We start from the raw sequence: 23,000 nt of genomic DNA, 5'->3' as shown, positions 1-23,000 counted from the left end.
GAAGCAGAAATGCAAAGACAGAAGAGATTCACATTTCCCAAAGAGCAGAGAGAGAAAATCAAAGACTTTAATAACAAAGAATGAGCAGGAAAATTGTGTCTAATCCTGGGGAAAGAGGAGAAACAGCAGCTGCAGCAACAAAATCTGTTGGATTCTCTCCAAAATGCATTTCCTCCTGTAATGTGCAGAGAGAGAAGAGAAGTGCATTTCCCACAGAGCAGAGAGAGAAAAAAACAAAGACTTCCCGCAAAAGAATGAACAGGAAAACCTGTGTCTAATCCTGGGGAAAGAGGAGAAACAGCAGCTACATCTGTAGGATCCTGAACCCAAACCAGAACCAAATCTGAGGAGGGACAATGCAGACCAACACTAGAACCCGGGAAATGTCCTGAAGATTTCTCCTCTGTACCAAATCCTTTATGTTACTTTGTGGACTGTCTGTCAGGCACAGAATTTTTAAACTCTCTGAATTGGAGCCTTGGAAAGGAAAATCTGCACTTCTGTGGATCCAGCCTCCTCATCACTACATCTGGTCTTCTCAGATACAGCAGCACAGTAGGTAGTATCCCAGCCCAGGTGAGAAATGTGACCAGACCAGGGACAACCCAGACCAGCAGCAGAACATGGGAATTGTCCTTGTTATTCACCTCTCTGTGCTTATCTTTATTTTCCCATTGTTGTGATTATTACTGTGAAAAGTACCTCCTGTCTTTTATCTACCAGTCAAGCACAGACGTCCACACAGGTAACATAGTAGATGACGGCAGAAAAAGACCTGCACGGTCCATCCAGTCTGCCCAACAAGATAAACTCATATGTGCTACTTTTTGTGTATACCCTACTTTGATTTGTACCTGTCCTCTTCAGGGCACAGACCGTATAAGTCTTCCCAGCACTATCCCTGCCTCCCGCCACTGGCTCTGCCACCCAATCTCGGCTAAGCTCCTTAGGATCCATTCCTTCTGAACCCCCCAAAATCCCACAGAAAATCACAGCAACAAGAAAGAGTGGGAAATGGAGGACGGCTCTTTAAAGAACAGACTCTTTTTTTTAAATTATTGGTAAAGAAGTGTTTCTCAATAATTGATTGTTTTTACAATGCATGTAAAGTGATCCGAATCTGTTCCCTGGCTCTGTTCTTTTCATTGTAGTCCTCTACCTATTTCTCCGTTCTTTTTTGTCCTAATATAGTGAATTATGTCTACATTTTTTACACTATGAATAATAAAAAGTGTACGTCTTGAATTGTGACCACAGTGTATTCCTATTTCTCTCTTTCTGTCTGCATTTAGCTGGGCATCTATTGGTGTGATTGCGTGGGGGCTCCGATGGAAAACTTCTCTTCAATTGTCTGTGTTGATTAATAATCCTTTGGTGTTTGTTAGTTCGTGTCACATTAATGGTGGGATTACAAATACCCCTGGCTCTAGGAAACACTGTCTCCCAGGTCTCCCCCAAGACCTAGGCAAGCCATCTCCAGGAAGGGACTCTCTCCCCAGGTCCCCCTACTCGGCAACCACGCTCCCCCATTACCCCTAGAGCTTGGCAAGTACTCTCGCCTCTAGAACTCTTGCCATCTGTTATTACTTACGTATAAACCTGCCCACCAGCTTCCTGTGTCTTCAGTTTGCTTTGGGTCGACTCTAGTGGGCTGACCACGGCATGAGGATGCTGTATAAGGTCACAGTTAGTGGCAGACACCTTTATCAGATCCTGGCTTATGAGCCAGTGCAGAAGTCATGACTGATGACAGAATCTGATTAAGGCATATCCTGCTTTGTGTGTACCAATGTGATTTCTGCAGAGGCTCTGAAAAAGCTGTCCCTGTCTCAGCATGAGGGAGGGGAAAGGTTTCTGATGATGATCTGTGCAGTGGCACCTTCCTAATTCGTGGAATGGCCTCCTGGTGGAAGTGGTGGAGACGAAATTCAAGAGAGCTTGGGACAAGTCCATAGGATCTGTAAGGGAGTGAGAGGGAGAGTGATGGCCTGGATGGGCAGACTGGATAGGCCATATGGTCTTTATCTGCCTACATGACAGGAGCAGCTGAGCATAAGAAACATTGGCAACATCTTACAAGCCTTCAAATATCTCTTCAAGAAACAAAAGAATAAAAAATTAAATTCCTAATTTAAGTCCTGGTCAAGTAACTGGATTTCTTTCAGTGGTGGGAAATAATTAGGAACAGCTGCACCGCTTACCCTATGAGATATTAGAAAACAAGGCTTCTTTTTATTTAAACTTTGACTTTTATTACATTTTATTCAAAAGAACAGCAGACAAGACAGTCTCTTCGGAATATAATCATATCAGCTGTCAGAAAAGCAAGATGAAAATCTCTACATTTATTGCTGCAAGTCCCACCTGTACCCTTAGCCTACTACAAAAAGAAAGAAAACAGAAATGAAGGTCAGCGACTACGCAAACTGAAAATCCGAACCCAAAATAATTATCTGCAGCTCATACGACAGGGGATGACTCAGCCTCTGCCACCCTCCATGCAACATATCTTATTAAACATTTCCAGTTTCCCCTTCAAAGCCCAAGTCAATTTTACATAGCCCAGTCTTGTAATGGTGGCAGATGTACAGCACAAAAGCCATCCATATGGCAAGAGTAGGTTCAAGATTAAACACACCTCGGGCAGATTTCTTTCCCTTCCTCTCCTCCATCCCAACAAACAGCAACCCAAGTTTCTGAACACTTTCTCAACGACTGCATCTGTCTCAGCACCTCATCTCAAAGTCCCACCAGACAGATACGATCCTAGGTTCCCACATCCCCTCCAGAGTAGCCCATGCGTCTGGGCTCCTGCCTACAAATTTTCTTTGGCGATAAATACAATCTGTACACGAAATGAAATCACTACTGTTTTTAATCGCTTGCGGATTGAGGATTATGTGTGTGTGTGTCTGGCTGTATGGTCTCCCACTCTCTCTCTCCACAGGAACAGAGAAAGCCGGCTAGGCCCATGTGTGAACATACAAGCAGGGAGAGAGATTCACACGCTTCCTCTGCAGCAGGGGTTAGTTAGTACATACATGTGCCCAATGCTGCAGGCTGCAAGTGGAAGCTGTGAGTTTAAATGGGAACATGTACACGAACTGTCCCAGTCTAAAATCACCATGTTTTACATAGATGCTGGCTTAATCTCTTACGCACCTGCTTCTACATTTCACTAAGTGTAATAAAAACGTACAGAAAAATGGTGCCCAGCAACAGATTATTCCCCCTCCAACTAAAAGGTAGATGCTCCCACAGCAAATCCATAAGCAGTGGCCCAAAGCAACTTTCTTACTCCAGCGCTTCAGATCAGTACTTCGGAATCGCTCTGCCCCCCCCCCCCCCCCTGTGCTTCCCGGGTTTCAGACTCCTTTGTCCCTCCATTTGAACTTCATTACGATGGGGACTGTCAATATACCAGGAAAAGAGGTTGCAAAACTCTGGAGGAGACTGTGGGGAAATGAAATTCAGAGCTGCCAGTGCTGACTAGAGACATCTCAGCTTACAGCAATAAAAAAAACTGATCAGTGAGCTATAGAGAACCATTATCCCTGCAGTACGCTTTCTCTGTGTTCAATCGGAAATAAAGAGACATATATATTTATATACATGTATACCTAAATATAACCCATAATTACAAAGAATGCAAAAGAGCCCAATAGCGTCTGACAGATGCCAGGCCCTGAGCAGTGTTGATCTGACCATGGGGAGGTGAACGGGGGCAGATCTGCTCAGGAGGAACTGCTGGTGCTGACTCCTCCCCCACCATGGCTAGGCGTGGTCATCGGGGGCAGGAACGTGCACTTCAACTTCCCGGCCATGGCTGCGATTTCTGGATCCTGCGCCTCGTACGACTTAATGAGTCGTGTGAACTTCAGCACTCCTGAGGGTGGGAAGGGGAGACAAGGAATAACGAGACTATGCGGAGATCTCTTACCACCAGATGTCTGTCTCTCCCTGCCTTTATCCCAGGTGTCCTTCTCTTCCCCTGTCTCCCCTACAGTGTCCCTGATTTCACCACCTCCCCTGAGTGTCTGTCCTTAGATGTCTTTCCTATAGTGTCCCTGATTTCACCACCTCCCCTGCGTGTCTGTCCCTAGATGTCTCCCCTACAGTGTCCCTGATCTCACCACCTCCCCCGAGTGTCTGTCCCTAGATGTCTCCCCTACAGTGTCCCTGATTTCACCACCTCCCCTGAGTGTCTGTCCGTAGATGTCTCCCCTACAGTGTCCCTGATTTCACCACCTCCCCCGAGTGTCTGTCCCTAGATGTCTCCCCTACAGTGTCCCTGATTTCACCACCTCCCCCGAGTGTCTGTCCCTAGATGTCTCCCCTACAGTGTCCCTGATTTCACCACCTCCCCCGAGTGTCTGTCCCTAGATGTCTCCCCTACAGTGTCCCTGATTTCACCACCTCCCCCGAGTGTCTGTCCCTAGATGTCTTTCCTATAGTGTCCCTGATTTCACCACCTCCCCCGAGTGTCTGTCCCTAGATGTCTCCCCTACAGTGTCCCTGATTTCACCACCTCCCCTGCGTGTCTGTCCCTAGATGTCTCCCCTACAGTGTCCCTGATTTCACCACTTCCCTTAGTGTCTGTCTCTGGATCTCTCCACCATCAAATGCCCTTGGTGTCTCCATTTCTGTTTCTGTCCCCTCCCTATTACCTTCCCCATCGCTGGTGAAACCATAGGCTTTGATCACTTCCTGCTGAATCTGAGTAGCCACTGGCAGCACAAATTGCAGCATTTTGCCCATGTCGTTTCCAGCATTGTCCCGGGCTTCCTCGAGGCGTAGAACATTCTCAGGAGAGCCAAGAGCCTTAATCACCTCTGCCAACACCACTGGGGAAGAAGCAAGAGAGATACAGGGGTAAGGAAATGCAGCATAAATAGCCCCCTCCCCATATGTGTGCTGTGCTAAGACCACTCCCTTTACCTATCCACACCACAAACACTCTCCTCACCTGTCTGCAGCAGAACCCCCCCCCCTTTTTCACCTCTCTATTTAATAAACTTCAGCACTGCTGTTCTCCGTGACCTCACGTACCTTTTGCCTGCTCCATGGTTAGAGACACTGCCTGGCCGCCTGATGGCACTGGTCTCTGTAGGCTGGACATCAGGAACACTTTGTGTGATGGGTGGGGATGAACAGAGGATGGAGGGGTGGGGGCTGACTTAATGTATAATAAGGTTCCCTGTGTCTTAGGGCTAAGATGCAGCAGATGAGAATGTATGAGTGCATGTAACACTGTATCAGTGTGTGTGTATCTCTGTGTGTAACACTGTATCAGTGCTCTCTCTTCCTCAGTGTAAGGTTGAATTAGTGTGTATGTCTCTCTTTTAATACTGTATATTCGTGTGGCTATATCAGCGTTTCTCCCTGTGTAAGGTCATAGCAGTGCGTGTGTATTTCTATCTCTATATTAACATATGTGTGTGCCTGTTTCTGTGTAAGACTGTATCAGTGTGTCTGTCTGTCTCTGTGTGTGTGTGTGTGTGTGTGTAGAGCTGTATCAGAGAGTTTGTGTGTGCCCGTCTCTCTTTGTAAAGCTGTATCAGAGTGTGTGACTGCATCAGTTCCTGTGTAAGGCTGTATCAGCGTGTATGACTGTGCTAGTCTCTCTGTAAGGCTGTAGCTCTGTCTGTGTGTATTATCTGCTGTGCTGCTGCTGGGACAGGAAGCTCAGGCAAGAAGAGGCTGTGCAAAGTCTTCCAGCTCAGTAGCTCCTGCTGCCTGACACCTGGAGGATAGGAGGAGGGACTGCAGAGCTTGAGTCAGACACAAAGGGCCCTGTTTAGAAGCAGGCAACAGGGACAACTGCTTCTAGGGCCAAATTTGATAGGCGTTTATTTCTCCAGACCTGCTGCCGCTGTCCTGCCTGCAGCAGCAGCAGCACCATCTCTAGCAAATAACTTCAGCCCAGGGCCTTCCTGCTGCCATGGAAACCCTTACAAGGGGCAGTGACATGGCACTGTGTGTATAAGGGAGGAGGCAGTGAAACAGCTGAGACTCAGGATATGCAAAAATGAATAAAACACTTCACCCCAAACCTGAGAGGACAGCTGAAACGGCACTTTCCCATCTAAAATCAAGCAAATGACTTTTTGGTAAAAAAAACAAAAAAAACAAAACACATACAGAAACTCTATTGATGGGCAACTAGCTAAAAAAAATCATCCACTTGAATACTACAGAAGCCCAATCTCCTAAAACCTTTTGTATCCATAAATAGACCTTATTTAAAAAAAAAAAAAAAAACACCCTTCTATGCTAATACTAATTTTTTTTTTTTTTGGAAACTTCCAACACCTTTGTAAGTCAGCACCTGTTAGCCACATTAGCCATAGCAGCCCCAACCGTCGCTATCACAGTGAGCAGTAACGTCGCAGTGCATGCACCACAAGCTTCACACAAGATGAGAAGGATAAAATTGGAGAACAGCGAACGCATGGAAAACTTTTGATTTGCTACACAAACCGAACAGCTCACACATGCAGATTAATAAACAGATTTGCATATGGCTCTAAAGAGGCAGAGACACCCCACCACGGCAGCTCCTAACAGGGCCTCCATGCTCTGCTTGTTGCTAAGCAACAGAATGACTGGTTCATCCTTAAAGCAGATTGCCAGAATGCACCCTGCTGGGAAGGGAGATGGCCAACCTCAGAAACCAAACACACTCAAATGGGTGCCCTTGCAATCAGATGTCTAAACTCCATTTTTCCAGCTATCATTAACCAAGCACACCCCTTTAAAGAAAACCTATTACACAAATTCTTGCCCTCACAGCTACTACCCAATGCTGTGCCACACCATTTTCTTGTTGCGGTGAGCACAAAGCAAAATTCATACATATGAAAAAAGATGGGATAACATTGCCCAAGAAATGAAAACTAAACATAACCTAGTGGCACAAAATTGGGGAAAGCTTCATATTACGTAACCAAAAACCAATCACTACATGCAAATTAACATAACATACAGCCCTTGACAAGCTGCTACTACAATACCATAAAACAAAGAGTTACCATTAAGAAATTACAGAGAAAGGGGGGAAAGGAGGGCTCTTTTTAAAAAAAAAAAAAAACTACTAGATAAATTCTAAAAGCACTAGAATCATACCTACTTATATGGCGGAAGCTAGTACCCAGAGCTGTATCACACTGTTCAATGTTGTGGTGAGCACAAAAAGCAAAATTCATAAGCATCAAAAAGAAGGGAGAACAAAAGTGCATAAGAAATGAGGCCTAAAAACATACTAAAGAGCCACAAAGTGCAAAAAGCTTCAAATTATTTGACTAAACTCACAACCATCAGATGCAAATTAGCATAAGTACATAAGTAATGCCATACTGGGAAAAGACCAAGGGTCCATCGAGCCCAGCATCTTGTCCACAACAGCGGCCAATCCAGGCCAAGGGCACCTGGCAAACTTCCCAAACGACTTCCCAAACGTACAAACATTCTATACATGTTATTCCTGGAATAACAGGAATACAGCTCAGAGGTGAAGATATATTAGAGCACCTCATAACTGACAGGAACTCCATGCTCTGCTTGCTGTCCAACTACAGAACAAGTAGTTCATCCTTAAAGCAACAACACCTCAGAAATCACATATATAACCAGAACAAAAATATTAAAAAAAAAAAAAAAACAGCTTTCTATGCCCCACTCCTTTTCACTGCTACCATTAACCAAACACAGGGGGCTTTCCTTTAAGGAAAACCTACTAGACAAATACTAAAAGAGCTACAATCATAGCTGCCTAGTCCAGAAGTTACTACCCAGTGCTGTGTCACACCCTTTACTGTTGTGGTGAGCAGAAAAGCCAAACTTCATGTGCATCAAAAAGGAAGGAAGAACAAGCAGCTGCACAAAGCTAACCAAGAAACAAGGCCTAACAATGAATTAAAGAGCCACAAAGGGCAGAAGGCTTCAAATTATTTAACTAAACTCACAACCATCAGATGCAAATTAACATACAGTTCAGAAGTGGAGACATATTAGAAAATTAACATACAGTTCAGAGGTAGAGACATATTAGAGCCATAGCTCATAACTGACAGGAAATCCATGCTCCGCTTGCTGCCCAACTACAGAACAAGTAGTTCATCCTTAAAGCACAACACTTCAGAAATCACATATATAACCAGAACAAAATATTAAAAAAAAAAAAAAAACAGCTTTCTATGCCCCACCTCCTTTTCACTACTACCATTAACCAAACACAGGGGGCTTTCCTTTAAGGAAAACCTACTAGACAAATACTAAAAGAGCTAGAATCATAGCTGCCTAGTCCAGAAGTTACTACCCAGTGCTGTGTCACACCCTTTACTGTTGTGGTGAGCAGAAAAGCCAAACTCATGTGCATCAAAAAGGAAGGAAGAACAAGCAGCTGCACAAAGCTAACCAAGAAACAAGGCCTAACAATGAATTAAAGAGCCACAAAGGGCAGAAGGCTTCAAATTATTTAACTAAACTCACAACCATCAGATGCAAATTAACATACAGTTCAGAAGTGGAGACATATTAGAAAATTAACATACAGTTCAGAGGTGGAGACATATTAGAGCACATAGCTCATAACTGACAGGAAATCCATGCTCCGCTTGCTGCTTACCTACAGAATAAGTAGTTCATCCTTACAGCAACAGCACCCCAAACATCACACATATAACCAGAACAGAAATATAAAAAAACAGCTTTCTATACCCCACTCCTTTTTACTGCTACTATTAACCAATCACAGGGGGCTTTCCTTTAAGGAAAACCTACTAGACAAATACTAAAAGAGCTAGAATCATACCTGCCTAGTCCAGAAGTTACTACCCAGTGCTGTGTCACACCCTTTACTGTTGTGGTGAGCAGAAAAAGCCAAAATTCATATGCATCAAAAGGAAGGAAGGAAGACAAGCAGCCTGCACATTAACATACAGCTCAGAAGTGGAGACATATTAGAGCACATAGCCAGAAATCACACATATAAACCAGAACAGGAATATTAAAAAAAACAGCTTTCGATACCCCACTCCTTTTCACTGCTACTATTAACCAATCACAGACAGCTTTCCTTTAAGGAAAACCTACTAGACAAATACTAAAAGAGCTAAAATCATACCTACCTAGGGCCACTACTCCCCAGTGCTGTGTCACACCCTTTATTATTGTGGTGAGCAGAAAAGCCAAAATTCATATGCATCAAAAAGGAAGGGAGAACAAGCAAAATTTTCCACCTGGCAACCCTGCTGGCCTAGGCAGGTATGATTCTAGCTCTTTTAGTATTTGTCTAGTAGGTTTTCCTTAAAGGAAAGCCCCCTGTGATTGGTTAATAGTAGCAGTTTTAATATTCCTGTTCTGGTTTATATGTGTGATTTCTGGCTATGTGCTCTAATGTATGTTAATTTGCATCTGATGGTTCTGAATTTGGTCACATAATTTGAAGCCTTCTGCCCTTTGTGCTCTTTAGTTCATTTTTAGGCCTTGTTTCTTGGTTAGCTTTGTGCTGCTGCTTGTTCTCCCTTCCTTTTTGATGTATATGAATTTTGGCTTTTCTGCTCACCACAATAATAAAGGGTGTGACACAGCACTGGGTAATAACTGCTGGCAGTTACTCTACTCAGTGCTGTGTCATACCCTTATTATTGTGGTGAGCAGAAAAAATTCATATACATAAAAAAAGAGGGAGAATAAGTAGTTGCAAAAGGTGCATAAGAAATGCGAGCTAAAAACAATAAAAGAGCCACAAAGGGGAGAAGCCTTCAAATTATTTGATTAAACTCATAACCATCAGATGCAATTAACATACAGTTCAGAGGTGGAGACATATTAGAAAATTAACATACAGTCAGAAGTTGAGACATATTAGAGCACATAGCCAGAAATCACACATATAAACCAGAACAGGAATATTAAAAAAAACAGCTTTCTATACCCCACTCCTTTTTACTGCTACTATTAACCAATCACAGGGGGCTTTTCCTTTAAGGAAACCTACTAGACAAATACTAAAAGAGCTAAAATCATACCTACCTAGGCCACTACTCCCCAGTGCTGTGTCACACCCTTTATTATTGTGGTGAGCAGAAAAGCCAAATTCATATGCATCAAAAAGGAAGGGAGAACAAGCAAAATTTTCCACCTGGCAACCCTGCTGGCCTAGGCAGGTATGATTCTAGCTCTTTTTGTATTTGTCTAGTAGGTTTTCCTTAAAGGAAAGCCCCCTGTGATTGGTTAATAGTAGCAGTGAAAAGGAGTGGGGTATAGAAATATGTCTCCACTTCTGAGCTGTATGTTAATTTGCATCTGATGGTTCTGAATTTGGTCACATAATTTGAAGCCTTCTACCCTTTGTGGCTCTTTAGTTCATTGTTAGGCCTTGTTTCTTGGTTAGCTTTGTGCAGCTGCTTCTTCTTCCTTTTTTTTTGATGCATATGAATTTTGGCTTTTCTGCTCACCACAACAGTAAAGGGTGTGACACAGCACTGGGTAGTAACTGCTGGCATAGGTAGGTATGATTTTAGCTCTTTTTGTATTTGTGTAGTAGGTTTTCCTTAAAGGAAAGCCCCCGTGATTGGTTAATAGTAGTAGTGAAAAGGTGTGGGGTATAGAAAGCTGTTTTTTTTATATTTCTGTTCTGGTTATATGTGTATCTTTGGGGTGCTGTTGTTTTAAGGGTGAATTACTTGTTCTAGGTGAGCAGCAAGCAGGGCATGGATTTCATGTCAGTTATGAGCTATGTGCTCTAAATGTCTCCACCTCTGAACTGTATGTTAATTTGCATCTGACGGTTAGGTCAAATAATTTGAAGGCTTCTCCCCTTTGTGGCTCTTTTATTGTTTTTAGCTTGCATTTTTTATGCACGTTTTGCAACTACTTGTTCTCCCTCTTTTTTTTAATGTATGAATTTTTTTCTGCTCACCACAATAATAAAGGGTATGACACAGCACTGGGTAGTAACTGCCAGCAGTTATTACCCAGTGCTGTGTCACACCCTTTATTATTGTGGTGAGCGAAAAGCCAAACTTCATATACGTCAAAAAGGAAGGGAGAACAAGCAGCAGCACAAAGCTAACCAAGAAACAAGGCCTAAAAATGAACTAAAGAGCACAAAGGGAAGGCTTCAAATTATGTGACCAAATTCAGAACCATCAGATGCAAATAACATACAGAGGTGGAGACATATTAGAGCACATAGGCAGAAATCACACATATAAACCAGAACAGGAATATTAAAACTGCTACTATTAACCAATCACAGGGGGCTTTCCTTTAAGGAAAACCTACTAGACAAATACTAAAAGAGCTAGAATCATACCTGCCTAGGCCAGCAGGGTTGCCAGGTGGAAAATTTTGCTTGTACTCCCTTCCTTTTGATGCATATGAATTTTGGCTTTTCTGCTCACCACAATAATAAGGGTGTGACACAGCACTGGGGAGTAGTGGCCTAGGTAGGTATGATTTTAGCTCTTTTAGTATTTGTCTAGTAGGTTTTCCTTAAAGGAAAGCTGTCTGTGATTGGTTAATAGTAGCAGTGAAAAGGAGTGGGGTATAGAAGGCTGTTTTTTTTTAATATTCCTGTTCTGGTTTATATGTGTGATTTCTGGCTATGTGCTCTAATATGTCTCCACTTCTGAGCTGTATGTTAATTTGCATCTGATGGTTCTGAATTTGGTCACCTAATTTGAAGCCTTCTGCTCTTTGTGGCTCTTTAGTTCATTGTTTGGCCTTGTTTTTTGGTTAGCTTTGTGCAGCTGCTTGTTCTTCCTTCCTTTTTGATGCATATGAATTTTGGCTTTTCTGCTCACCACAACAGTAAAGGGTGTGACACAGCACTGGGTAGTAACTTCTGGACTAGGCAGGTATGATTCTAGCTCTTTTAGTATTTGTCTAGTAGGTTTTCCTTAAAGGAAAGCCCCCTGTGATTGGTTAATAGTAGCAGTAAAAAGGAGTGGGGTATAGAAAGCTGTTTTTTTTATATTTCTGTTCTGGTTATATGTGTGATGTTTGGGGTGCTGTTGCTGTAAGGATGAACTACTTGTTCTGTAGGTAAGCAGCAAGCGGAGCATGGATTTCCTGTCAGTTATGAGCTATGTGCTCTAATATGTCTCCACCTCTGAACTGTATGTTAATTTGCATCTGATGGTTGTGAGTTTAGTCAAATAATTTGAAGGCTTCTTCCCTTTGTGGCTCTTTTTAAGTTTGTTTTTAGGCCTCATTTCTTATGCACCTTTTGCAACTACTTGTTCTCCCTCTTTTTTTGATGTATATGAATTTTGTGCTCACCACAAGATTAAACAGTGTGAATGTGATAGAGCACTAGGTACTAGCTTCTGCCATGTAAGTAGTTATGGTTTTAGTTCTTTTACAGGTAGATGATCAAATTCTAGTGCTGTTTTAGCTAGTGCGCTGGAAATAGTGTTTTTCCAGCGACATAGTAGTTTCTGGAAATAATGCTTTTCCAATACCATAGTAGCACGGTGTAGTGCTATGGCATGATCAGAAGTTAATGTAGGCAGATATATGCAGTGGTGTAGCAGCATTAGTCCCTGTAGACAGCGTATTTAAATGAGGCTAGGTAGCCAGGACACATGAGCACTAATCAGACGTGCTAATCAGACACGCTAGGCTACAACAGCACACGTGCGTAGGGCTGCTTGTCGTTTTGTCGTAAAGTGCGTCATGTCGTAAAGCGGGTTCAACCACATGGTGCCGTGAAACATTGGTTCCCTGTTGATCGAGGTGGCTTTGCATTGTATTGTTTATACAATGCCGACGGTATACACGCTGCTGAGGTAGCGGCCTGAAGACCCTGCTGGCAGTCACCCCCGCCCTTGCTGTTGGGTCTCCCTCCTGCACTCCTAGCTGCGCTTCTGAAAGAATGCGATAGCAGGCAAGCACTACTGATATACCACCATCACACATCGCTAAAAAGAAAGTTGACAAAGCAGTACAAACAAATTACTCCCCCACTCGGAACAACGCATGCTATAATTTGTCTTCCAGCTTTGCACTTCTGGCTCACGTGAAGGAAGGACGAGGAAATTAACTTTTTTTTTTTTTTAGCTCTGATGGGACCTGCGCCACAGCCACGCCAGCTAGGACCTGGCGTTATTCTGCAGCACTGTTTTTCAGCATAGCGTCGGTCAACACCTCTGTTCCTGAGGCCCGCTAGTTTTCGATCATCCAGTAGGAACACAAAGACCTATTTACATCAGATTGACTACATTTAAATGTCATGTGCGCAAGTGCCTGGCTCGCTTGCAGTTTATGGCGATAACCACGTTGATCATCCCACGTTGTTAAAAGCGTGCACAAAAACGGCGCTAATGGGCTTGCGCACAATCGCATTGACTTTTGATCATTACTGCATTAGAATTTGTCTAGTAGGTTTTCCTTAAAGGAAAAGCCCCCCCCCTGTTTGGGGGAAATTAGTTATAATATATGCTGAAAAAAGGATGTGGGTGTAACAAAGCTGTTTGTTTGTTTTTTTCTGTCCTCCTGTTCTGTATTGTGGTGGGCTGAGTTGGATCCTCGTCTTCTGGCTTGGTTACATCTGGGTTTGTGGGATCTCCTGCTTTAAGGAAGGCTTCCTGTGGTTATGAGCTATGTGCTCTAATATGTCTCCACCTCTGAGCTGTATGTTAATTTGCATCTGTGGTTGTGAGTTTAGCAATAATTTGAAGCCTTCTGCCCTTTGTGTCTCTTTATTCATTTTTAGGCCTTGTTCTTGGTTAGCTTTGTGCAGCTGCTTGTTCTCCCTTCCTGTTTGATGCATATGAATTTTGGCTTTTCTGCCTCACCACAACAACAAAGGGTGTGACACAGCACTGGGTAGTAACTGCTGGAATAGGCAGGTATGATTCTAGCTCTTTTAGTATTTGTCTAGTAGGTTTTCCTTAAAGAAAAGCCCCCTGTGATTAGTTAATAATAGCTGAAAAAAGGAGTGGGGTGTACAAAGCTGTTTGGTTTTTTTTTTTCTGTCTCCCTGTTCTGTATGTGGTGGCTGAGGTTGGATCTCTCTTCTTCTGGCTGGTTACATCTGGGTTTGTGGGATCTCCTGCTTTAAGGAAGGCTTCTGTTGGTTATGAGCTATGTGCTCTAATATGTCTCCACCTCTGAGCTGTATGTAATTTGCATCTGTGGTTGTGAGTTTAGTCAATAATTTTGAAGCCTTCTGCCCTTGTGTCTCTTTATTTCATTTTTAGGCCTTGTTTCTTGGTTAGCTTTATGCAGCTGCTTGTTCTCCATTCATGAATTTGGTTTTCTGCTCACCACAATAATAAGGGTGTGACACAGCACTAGGTAGTAACTGCCAGCAGTTATTACCTAGTGCTGTGCATACCCTTTATCATTGTGGTGAGCGGAAAGCCAAAATTCATATGCATCAAAATAGGAGGAAAAACAAGCAGTTGCACAAAGCTGACCAAGGGGCTGAGGCTTAAGAATGAATGACAGAGGCCACAAAGTGAAGAAACATTCCATTAAAGCACCAACACCCAAGAGATCCCACAAATCCCACCACAATATAGAACATTTTTCTACACTTTTTCAGCTATTATTTAACTAATCACAGGACTAAACAAAATTCTAAAAAGCTAGAATCATATCTACTCAGATGGCTGAAGCTAGTACCCAGTGATGTATCACACTGTTTAATCTTGTGGTGAGCACAAAAAGCAAATTCATATGCATCAAAAAGGAGGAGAACAAGTAGTGCACAAAGCTGTGTAGAAATGAGGCCAAAAACAAAATAAGAGCCACTAAGAGCAGAAGGCTTCAAATTATTTGACTAAACTCACAACCATCAGATGCAAATTAACATGAGGAGCTTAGTCAGGATCAGGAGGCGGGGCTGGTGGTTGGGAGGCGGGGATAGTGCTGGACAGACTTGTATGGTCTGTGCCGGAGTCGGGGTTGGGAGGCGGGGCTGGTGGTTAGGAGGTGGGGATGGTGCTGGGCAGACTTGTGCGTCTGTGCCGGAGCCGGTGGTTGGGAGGAGGGGGCGGGTGGTTGGGAGGCGGGGATAGTGCTGGGCAGACTTATACGGTCTGTGCCCTGAAGAGCACAGGTACAAATCAAAGTAGGGTATACACAAAAAGCAGCAAATATGAGTTATCTTGGTTGGGCAGACTGGATGGACCGTGCAGATCTTTTTCTGCCGTCATCTACTATGTTACTATGTAACATACAGTTCAGAGGTGGTGGAGAATTTAGCACACATAGTTCATAACTGACAGCAACTCCATGCCGTGCTTGCTACTCTAATTACAGAACAAGTAGTTCATCCACTACTTAAAACACAGCACTTAGTCAGAAATCCACGTATAACCAAAACAGAAATATAAAACAAAAGCTTTCTACAACCCCACTCCTTTTTACTACTACCATTAACCAACACAGGGGGCTTTCCTTTAAGGAAAACCTACTAGACAAATACTAAAGAGCTAGAATCATACCTGCCTAGTCCAGAAGTTACTACCCAGTGCTGTGTCACACCCTTTGTTTTGTGGTGAGCAGAAAAGCCAAAATTCATATGCATCAAAAGGAAGGGAGAACAAGCAGCTGCACAAAGCTAACCAAGAAACAAGGCCTAACAATGACTAAAGAGCCACAAAGGGCAAAAGCTTCAATTATTTGACTAAACTTCACAACCATCAGATACAAATTACATACAGTTCAGAGGGGAGACGGGAACTCTATGCTGTAGCTGTTGCTCAGTTACAGAACAAGTAGTTCTTGCTTAAAGCAACAGTACCCAAAAAAACTCACATACAGCCAGAACAAGAACACAAAAAAAAACAAAAAAGCTTTCTACACCCCACTCCCTTTTTTCAGCTATTATTAATTAACCACAGAGGAGCTTTCTTTTAAGGAAAACCTACTAGACAATTCTAAAAGAGGTTAAAATCACACCTGCCTGCGCCCGCTGCTACTTCCAGTCCTGTGTCACACCGTTTACTGTTGTGGTGAGCACAAAAACCAAAATTCATACGCATCAAAAAAGCAGAGAGAACAAGCAGTTTCACATAGCTGCCCAAGGAAAGAGGCCTAAAAATGAACTAAGAGCCACAAGGTGGAGAATGGCTTCAAATTACATGACCAAATTAGCATACAACCCAGAAGCAGCAGAGTAACAGACGGAAGCGCCACACTTTACAGAACAAGTAGATGTTCCTTAACTTCCTTTAAGCAGCAGTACCCAAGAGACCCCAATCCTCAGACATAACCAACCTCAACAACCACAGAGAAAAAAAAAAAACAGCTTTCCAAATCCCTCCTCCTTGTTTCAGCTATCACTAACCAATCACAGAAGGATTTTCTTTAAGGAAAACCTACTAAACAACTCGAAAAGAGCCAGAATCAGACCTGCCTGTGCCCGCTGCAGCTACTGCCCACAGCTGCACACCATTTATTGTTGTGCTGAGAAGAAAAGCAAAATTCACATGCATCAAAAAGGAGGGAGAAGAAGCATTTGCTCAAAGCTACCCAAGGAACAGGACTAAAAATGACCCTGCAGCACACAAAGAGGGGAAAACTTAAAATTATATGGCCAAAATCCATAATCATTGGATGCAAATTAGCATACAACTAAGAAGAGGCGGAGACATGTCAGAGCGCCACACACTGCTTGTTGCTAAGCATCAGAACCATTAGCTTTTCCTTAAAGCAAGAGTTCATAAGTACTTAAGTATTGCCATACTAGAAAGACTAAAGGTCCATCTAGCCTAGGGTTACCATATTTTGTCCCCAAAAAGGAGGACACACACACACCAGCCCTGCCCCCTTCACACCCTCACTCCGCCCCGTCCACATTTTCCCCTCCCCCTGTCACACACCCCGTCACCCCCCTCTCCTTACAACTGTCCTGGTGGTCTAGTGAACCTCTTTGGGGCAGGAAAGAGCCCCCTCTTTCCTGCCCGGAGCCGCTGCCCTGCATGCATCCTTCCTGTTGGTGATCTCGGCGCCGTTCAAAATGGCCACCGAGAGTTGAAGTCTCCCGAGGTCACGTCAACTCTCGGCGGCCATTTTGAATCGGCGCCGAGATCACCAAAAGGAAGATGCGTGAAGGCGGAAGAGGGTCACTAGACCACCAGGGCAGTAGTAACTAAGGGGAGGGGAGGCTAGCACTCTGGATGGCCCGCCCACCACCCTGCACGTTTGTCCAGAAATCCGGACAAACAGGCAGATTGGCAAACCCGCCCGGTTGCCCGTACATGTCCTCAAAAGAGGACATTCCGGGTAATCCCAGACATATGGTAACCCTAATTGAGCCAGCATCCTGTTTCCAACAGTGGCCAATCCAGGTCACAGATACCGGCAAGATCCCAAAAAATGTACAAAACATTTTATAACTGTTTAGCCCATAAATAGTGGATTTTCCCCAAGTCCATTAATAAGCGGTCTATGGACTATTCCTTAGGAAGCCATCCAAACCTTTTTAAAACTCTGCTAAGCTAACCGCCTGTACCACATTCTCTGGTAACGAAGTTCCAGAGTTTAATTATACGTTGAGTGAAGAAAATTTTTCTCAGATTCATTTTAAATTTACTGGGAGGCCCCAGAGCAGATACCTGGATTTAGCCACTGGAAGGGCTGGGGCCAAGTTCGGAGGGCAGGATTGAGTCTGAACAGCTGGGTAGGATGCCATTCTTTACGCCCCTCGGGGGGCCACAAGGTCTCTCTCCATTTAAATTTGCAGAGTATCATTGTGGGTCTGTGCTGCTAGTGACATTCTCTATGTACAGGCAGTGTGTTTTTTTTCTAGCAAAAAGGTGCCGGTACTCAAATGCTAGGTCACCCTTCAGGAGTGGGGTGATCACTGAGGGACCCACCCCATAATAGCCAGGCCCCTGCAACCAGTCACAGAATCTATTACAAGACAGAATTGGTTTGTAGAGCCTAAGCTCTATCATTAAAACTTGGGGTCAATTTTAGCAGACAATGGAAAAGTGCCGGTACTCAGTACCTATCAAAAAAAGCCTGTGTACAGGGCATACACATTGGCATAGTGTCAGGGACCTGTCCCTTTATACACAGAACAGCTCAATCTCCTGTTACACTAGCACAGGGTTCACGGTCCTTCATACACAGGGTACTCTCCATCTCCCCCCACAGCAGCACAGATAATGGGGCACTATCCTATTCTGTTTACAAGATACAATCCTTAAGCACCGTGAGTGCTATCCTTCCTAAGAACACACAAGAGTCTCCCACCAGCGCAGCATTGTTAAGGGTGGTGTCATTCACAAGATATACTTCAATCACTTATCACAGATCTGGCCTCGATATCAAGGCAGTAGAGAGAAACGGATGACAGGACAATACAGTGCGATTACTTACTATAATAGAGGTTCTCCATAGATAGTCGTGCAAGAGGTGGTATTGAAGGCTTGGAATGGGAGATCAGATTTTTGAGGAGTTGGGTGATACTGAGGTCCTTGCATCCAGGGGCAGAGAGGGGGGACTAGCAGGGAGTCAGGGTAAAGAAGGAGTTGGAATTGCTAAACAGTGATTCACAAGTTCAGCGTGGGATTCTGGAAGACCTTCATACCCGTATCATCTAAGACTGCTCTTCCCTTTCCCAAGGGTACTTGGAGTTGGTGCAGGGGTTCTTTGAGTACTTTATGGCCCACCACAGTGAGGGGCTGACAAGAGGCCTTTCTAGGCAAGTGAGCTTGAGGTCAGCATGGGCATAACTGGAGGAGGCCTGGATGGATGCAGTCAAGGCCGTGGTGGTGTGACAGGATGCTGCCAAGCTTTACCAGAAGAAGCATGGCTGGAGATGTCAGAGGCCTTAGTCTGAGGGAGCATAGTTGGATGGGTAATCTTGGAAGGATGGCACCTGAAACATTGTGACCAGGGAGACAAGACTTCACATAGTGGGAATGTCCTAGGTACTGGGTTGTAAGAGTTTCTTTGCATTCATCTTCCTGTGGAATTTTCTGAATATAGGGTTGGGCCCATGAGGAGAATAATTGAGGAGAGCAGGAACAGATCTGCCCAGTAGCAAGGGAGCTGAAATGAAACTAGAGTGGAGATGGGTGAGCAATGGTGTCTGGCAGATGCTCTAAAAGGCCCCTTTTCGCAAGCCCTTCTGAGCTTCAGGAGAGCTAATGGTTTATGATTTATGGTTTATTTAATTATTTAATGTATCACCTTTCCTCAAAGATAACAAACTGGTGTACAAGAAAAATGTTAATCAGGCCACTGCACTGACATGTCACCAGTGTGTATAAGGGAGAAGATAAGGATACAATAACCAAGTGATTATCCGTAGTCCTGAAAAAAACACCCCCCTCCTCCTCCATAAAAGGGATAAACACATACAAAATATTAAAGTTAATTGTTAGACATTTTGTTTTGAAAGCAGAAGAGATACAAGACATCTGAGTTCCAGACAGAACATTTACACAATTTTCAAAGTGCCGTATGTACATACAGGGTTAATTGCACTATGATTCAACCGCAGATCACAGGAGACTAGAGTCGACCTGCCCTTTCCTCAGACTGGGGTTGTGTGTTTGCAGGAGTAAAGGACACCTGGACTTTTTCAGGATGAGATATTTGTGCAAAGTTTTCAACTAGAGTCCGGATGTAAAACACAATGAACAACAAGAAAACAGTATCCAAACAGACTGTTGTGAGACCTTGGAAACCCACTCGCCTCATAAAATCCTGCTCACCTAAAGTTTGAACAGATCGTTACAGAGAAGTTGGAGATTAAACCCATTCACCTTCCTTGTCCTTGTTAATAAGACCAGTCAGCTTTGCAAATGCACCTCACTCCTTCCCTGCAGCAGTCCCTGCTATTCCAGTACTGAGACTCCCACACACAGCTCTTTGAATGCACCTCACTCCTCCCTGCAGCACCCTCTGCTATTTACGTACTGAGACTCCCACACAGCTCTTTGAATGCACCTCACTCCTTCCCTGCAGCACCCTCTGCTACTTACGTACTGAGTTTTCCTGCCCAGCATCTGCAGCTCTGCCTGCATAACCCCCCCCCCCCCCCAAATCCTGCTTTATAAAACGGTTTAAGTTATGGTCCAAATCTTATGTATACATTTTATAATAAGGAATCTAAAGACACCTTAGGGTCAACATTTTAAAGATTTCTACAGTAAAAGTGGGTTTAACTGTATAAATCAACCCAGTTAAAAATCTCTCCCTTTTCCTCTCTATTAAGCAGCTAAGTTTGAGCAAATAATTAATTGGTTAAAAAGGAAGCCAGGTCATACTTTTCCAAATGTATGATTTGCTAAATAATGTGATAAGTCGTTAGCACAAACTATGCCAAGTGCTATGTGCTTAGATTTAACCTGTATATTATTAGGTTACTGTAAAGGAAAACTTGGAATTAACCAGTCCATTTTGTGTGCTGCTTGTGACTTACACTGATCAGCCCTGCTTTATGCCACCGTGGATATTCTGTTACCAGCCCACTTTCCCTATTACAGGCAGCCAGGGGCCTGGCTTTGCTCCCAGGAGACCTTGGGACATTCAGTCCTGCTTCGCGGCTCTCGCAGAGGCTCAGGGTCCTGCTCTCATTCTCTCACAGAAGCACCCAGTCCTTATCCCACTGTTCTCAGACACTCAGGGTCCTGCTCTCATTCTCTCTCAGGGACACCCAGCCCTGCTCCCTTGGTGTCCCTTGGCTTAACTCTCCTACACCTCATCAGGGAGGGGGAACAGGCCCGTTCGCTGGTCTCACACACTCTGCTTTGGCTCTTTCAGACTTTCTGGGGTCTAAGCACTGCGGTCAGAGGCTCCCCTCCCTGTCTACTCTCCCCTCAGCTTTCTTTGCCAGTTTCATTTCTCTTCCGCCCATGTTTTTGGTCTTCCATCACCCCGTCTTTCCTTCTCACTCTCACCCATTATTCTAAATTCTTCTCCCTCCTATCTGATGAACAGACGGAGGAGCAAGCACGCAGAAAGATTTCCCACAACCTGTGCACTGTATTTTCTTTTCATGTTTTAACCATTCTGTGTATTACTTTGGCAACAAATGAACAAAACTCAATCGGAATAAATTTTTCCTGACTCAGAAAAGACACACTGGGGCCAAAAAGAGATGGCGTGAGAGTGAGACACTTCAGTCTCCTGTCATCCCTCATTGCTTATTTACTAATTCATTTTTTTAGGTTGGTTTCATCCCAAAGCAAAATAAAGGAAATAAATATTTGGAAGTGCTTTCAGGATGCTCTCTACAGCTTCCATTACAGCCTCATCTCAATCCCATAGCAATGCTAACAGTGGTAAAACACAGAACAGGAATAAAAATAATTAAATATATTGTACAGCCACTTCGCTACATCAAGTGTTCATTTCTTCTCCCCATTTTCATTTCATATAACCTTGTCTCTAAGCTCCTGGGAAGAAAAAAAAAACAACACATCAGTCCAGCAATCAGACTGGCTGAAAGCGGTTCCTTCTGCCCCACCTCTCCCTTTCTGGCTCTTTCCACCTGTGGTAAAGGTGGTGCTGGAAAACGAGTCAGTTGCTGTTTTAGCGACCAGTGAAGTCCCTGTGGAGGCTAGCGTCTTCTTCTTTGGTGACACCAGTGGGATCCTCGCTCCAATTCTTGAAGAAAATTAATGTTGAGTAGGTTAGTGGTAGGTAGAACACTGTGTGACAGGATAAAATGAGAAATGAGCTACCACATCAGAACCACAGCCAGGGGGCGCTGCTGCCGCTTTCATCACAGTTAGGTCTCTGCTTCGTATTCTGAAAGGGGACTCAAGCCTTCCTCCACCCCCCCCCCCCCCGACTGAAGGAATAATGGTGCAGTTCAATGGGGCAGGGTGGTGCTCAGGATGGGGGGAGCACAAGAGGAATCTTTCTTCCATACGGAAAATGGAGTGCAGCGATGACCCTTCAACACCAAAAGACATGATAAAAGGTGAGAAGATGACAGCAAAGCGTTACTTTAAATGGGGTTGTGGGTGTTTAACAAAATGACCCACTTGCCAAGAAAGAATTCACGTCCAATAATGCAGGGGGTGTGGGGATTAACTCCTCCAGTTCTTAATGTTGCAGGGTGGTTGGCAAGTACCAGGTCCTGATGGATTCTTCTCTACCTTAAATAGACTCTCTCACTCTACAGGGCTCGACAAAAGTACACACTTCTCCACCACGTAATCTTTACCTTTCACACATTGATCTCTCTCAACGTTTTGGTTTCTTTTTCACAGGTGCCATGGCATTAGTTCTGGGAATGCTTGTTTCTGATTGATCATTTCAAACAGATGAACAAAGGTCATGTATAAGTCTACAGACATGAAAACAGAGGCCACAGTCATACATTTCATAGGTATGGAGCCAGGATTTTCCTCTTGTTCCTCCTGGAGAGAATCAACTGGAAAGGAATAAGGGGCTGGAGAAGGAGGGAGAGGCAGTAGTATTTTTTGGGTCATGCTGATCAGGTACTACATGGTGAGACCAGAGGAAAATAAAACAGAACCAAGGAAATATATGAACAGCGGACGGTGGAATATACATAGTGATCTCAGAATGCCTTGTACTGGGTCCGGTGACCTCATGTCCTCCTTTCCCCATGTCTCAATCCGCTCAATGGCATCCAGTGATGGTCCTGGGGGGGGAAACCTCTTCCCTGCCTGCTCTCTGACCTTTGGCAGATGACATGCTGATGTCATCATCATCTGGTGTCTTACAGTGGCTTATCACTCTCTTTCTTCAAGTGACTAAAAAAAAGGGAAAAAAAAAATATGTGTTAACAGAACAGACACTAGGGAACAAGACAAGACCAGGAACTGGATTTCTGAGTTTCCTGGAGTGGACTCTGAGAACAAGACAGACCAGGCACTGGATTTCTGAGTTTCCTGGAATGGACTCTGGGAACAATCCCCAGGCAGACATTTGGTGGCCCCTGGGAAAGATTCTGGCTGTCAGAGTAGAAAGATGATCTGAGAGGATGCAGGCCTCTTACCTGTAGTAATCTCCTGTCCAGGCAGCGGGACCCCATGCAAAGGGTTGGT

The 23,000-nt window shown here is 44.0% G+C and overlaps 2 protein-coding genes, 15 non-coding genes and 1 pseudogene across 17 annotated transcripts in view; 7 read left to right on the top strand and 11 right to left on the bottom strand.

The window, feature by feature from the left end:
- Positions 1-2,235: 2,235 nt before the first annotated feature.
- C14H12orf57 (chromosome 14 C12orf57 homolog) lies at positions 2,236-5,900 on the bottom strand. Its single transcript, XM_030187836.1, has 3 exons — positions 5,050-5,900; positions 4,668-4,844; positions 2,236-3,886 (listed from the first exon to the last, which is right to left on the bottom strand). The coding sequence occupies exons 1-3, from the start codon at positions 5,117-5,119 to the stop codon at positions 3,735-3,737; spliced, it is 399 nt and encodes a 132-aa protein (XP_030043696.1). The 5' UTR covers positions 5,120-5,900; the 3' UTR covers positions 2,236-3,734.
- A 1,162-nt stretch (positions 5,901-7,062) lies between these two features.
- LOC115458477 lies at positions 7,063-7,125 on the bottom strand (annotated as a pseudogene).
- A 584-nt stretch (positions 7,126-7,709) lies between these two features.
- Positions 7,710-7,767, bottom strand: LOC115458465. The gene has a single exon (XR_003940066.1). It is a non-coding gene; the product is annotated as a U7 small nuclear RNA (small nuclear RNA).
- A 469-nt stretch (positions 7,768-8,236) lies between these two features.
- Positions 8,237-8,294, bottom strand: LOC115458488. The gene has a single exon (XR_003940084.1). It is a non-coding gene; the product is annotated as a U7 small nuclear RNA (small nuclear RNA).
- A 460-nt stretch (positions 8,295-8,754) lies between these two features.
- LOC115458464 lies at positions 8,755-8,812 on the bottom strand. The gene has a single exon (XR_003940065.1). It is a non-coding gene; the product is annotated as a U7 small nuclear RNA (small nuclear RNA).
- A 254-nt stretch (positions 8,813-9,066) lies between these two features.
- Positions 9,067-9,124, bottom strand: LOC115458473. Its single transcript, XR_003940072.1, has one exon. It is a non-coding gene; the product is annotated as a U7 small nuclear RNA (small nuclear RNA).
- Positions 9,125-9,264: 140 nt separating this feature from the next.
- Positions 9,265-9,322, top strand: LOC115458463. Its single transcript, XR_003940064.1, has one exon. It is a non-coding gene; the product is annotated as a U7 small nuclear RNA (small nuclear RNA).
- Positions 9,323-9,973: 651 nt separating this feature from the next.
- LOC115458470 lies at positions 9,974-10,031 on the bottom strand. Its single transcript, XR_003940070.1, has one exon. It is a non-coding gene; the product is annotated as a U7 small nuclear RNA (small nuclear RNA).
- A 138-nt stretch (positions 10,032-10,169) lies between these two features.
- On the top strand, positions 10,170-10,227 carry LOC115458466. Its single transcript, XR_003940067.1, has one exon. It is a non-coding gene; the product is annotated as a U7 small nuclear RNA (small nuclear RNA).
- Positions 10,228-10,514: 287 nt separating this feature from the next.
- Positions 10,515-10,572, top strand: LOC115458474. Its single transcript, XR_003940073.1, has one exon. It is a non-coding gene; the product is annotated as a U7 small nuclear RNA (small nuclear RNA).
- Positions 10,573-11,262: 690 nt separating this feature from the next.
- On the bottom strand, positions 11,263-11,320 carry LOC115458462. Its single transcript, XR_003940063.1, has one exon. It is a non-coding gene; the product is annotated as a U7 small nuclear RNA (small nuclear RNA).
- Positions 11,321-11,457: 137 nt separating this feature from the next.
- On the top strand, positions 11,458-11,515 carry LOC115458471. The gene has a single exon (XR_003940071.1). It is a non-coding gene; the product is annotated as a U7 small nuclear RNA (small nuclear RNA).
- A 349-nt stretch (positions 11,516-11,864) lies between these two features.
- On the top strand, positions 11,865-11,922 carry LOC115458461. Its single transcript, XR_003940062.1, has one exon. It is a non-coding gene; the product is annotated as a U7 small nuclear RNA (small nuclear RNA).
- A 1,438-nt stretch (positions 11,923-13,360) lies between these two features.
- Positions 13,361-13,416, top strand: LOC115458475. The gene has a single exon (XR_003940074.1). It is a non-coding gene; the product is annotated as a U7 small nuclear RNA (small nuclear RNA).
- A 443-nt stretch (positions 13,417-13,859) lies between these two features.
- On the top strand, positions 13,860-13,917 carry LOC115458468. Its single transcript, XR_003940068.1, has one exon. It is a non-coding gene; the product is annotated as a U7 small nuclear RNA (small nuclear RNA).
- A 1,487-nt stretch (positions 13,918-15,404) lies between these two features.
- Positions 15,405-15,461, bottom strand: LOC115458469. Its single transcript, XR_003940069.1, has one exon. It is a non-coding gene; the product is annotated as a U7 small nuclear RNA (small nuclear RNA).
- Positions 15,462-15,860: 399 nt separating this feature from the next.
- Positions 15,861-15,916, bottom strand: LOC115458476. Its single transcript, XR_003940075.1, has one exon. It is a non-coding gene; the product is annotated as a U7 small nuclear RNA (small nuclear RNA).
- A 3,422-nt stretch (positions 15,917-19,338) lies between these two features.
- Positions 19,339-23,000, bottom strand: part of ATN1 (atrophin 1) — a 31,527-nt gene continuing 27,865 nt past the window's right edge. Inside the window, 3 exon segments of the mRNA XM_030186335.1 lie at positions 19,339-22,706; positions 22,952-22,964; positions 22,967-23,000. Coding sequence (XP_030042195.1) covers positions 22,673-22,706; positions 22,952-22,964; positions 22,967-23,000 — 81 coding nt within the window. The 3' untranslated portion in view covers positions 19,339-22,672.

The sequence above is a fragment of the Microcaecilia unicolor genome, chromosome 14 (assembly GCF_901765095.1).
Source record: "Microcaecilia unicolor chromosome 14, aMicUni1.1, whole genome shotgun sequence".
NCBI lineage: Eukaryota > Metazoa > Chordata > Amphibia > Gymnophiona > Siphonopidae > Microcaecilia > Microcaecilia unicolor.
The sequence above is the reverse complement of the archived record's forward strand: the minus strand, read 5'-3'. Positions and strand labels throughout refer to the sequence as shown.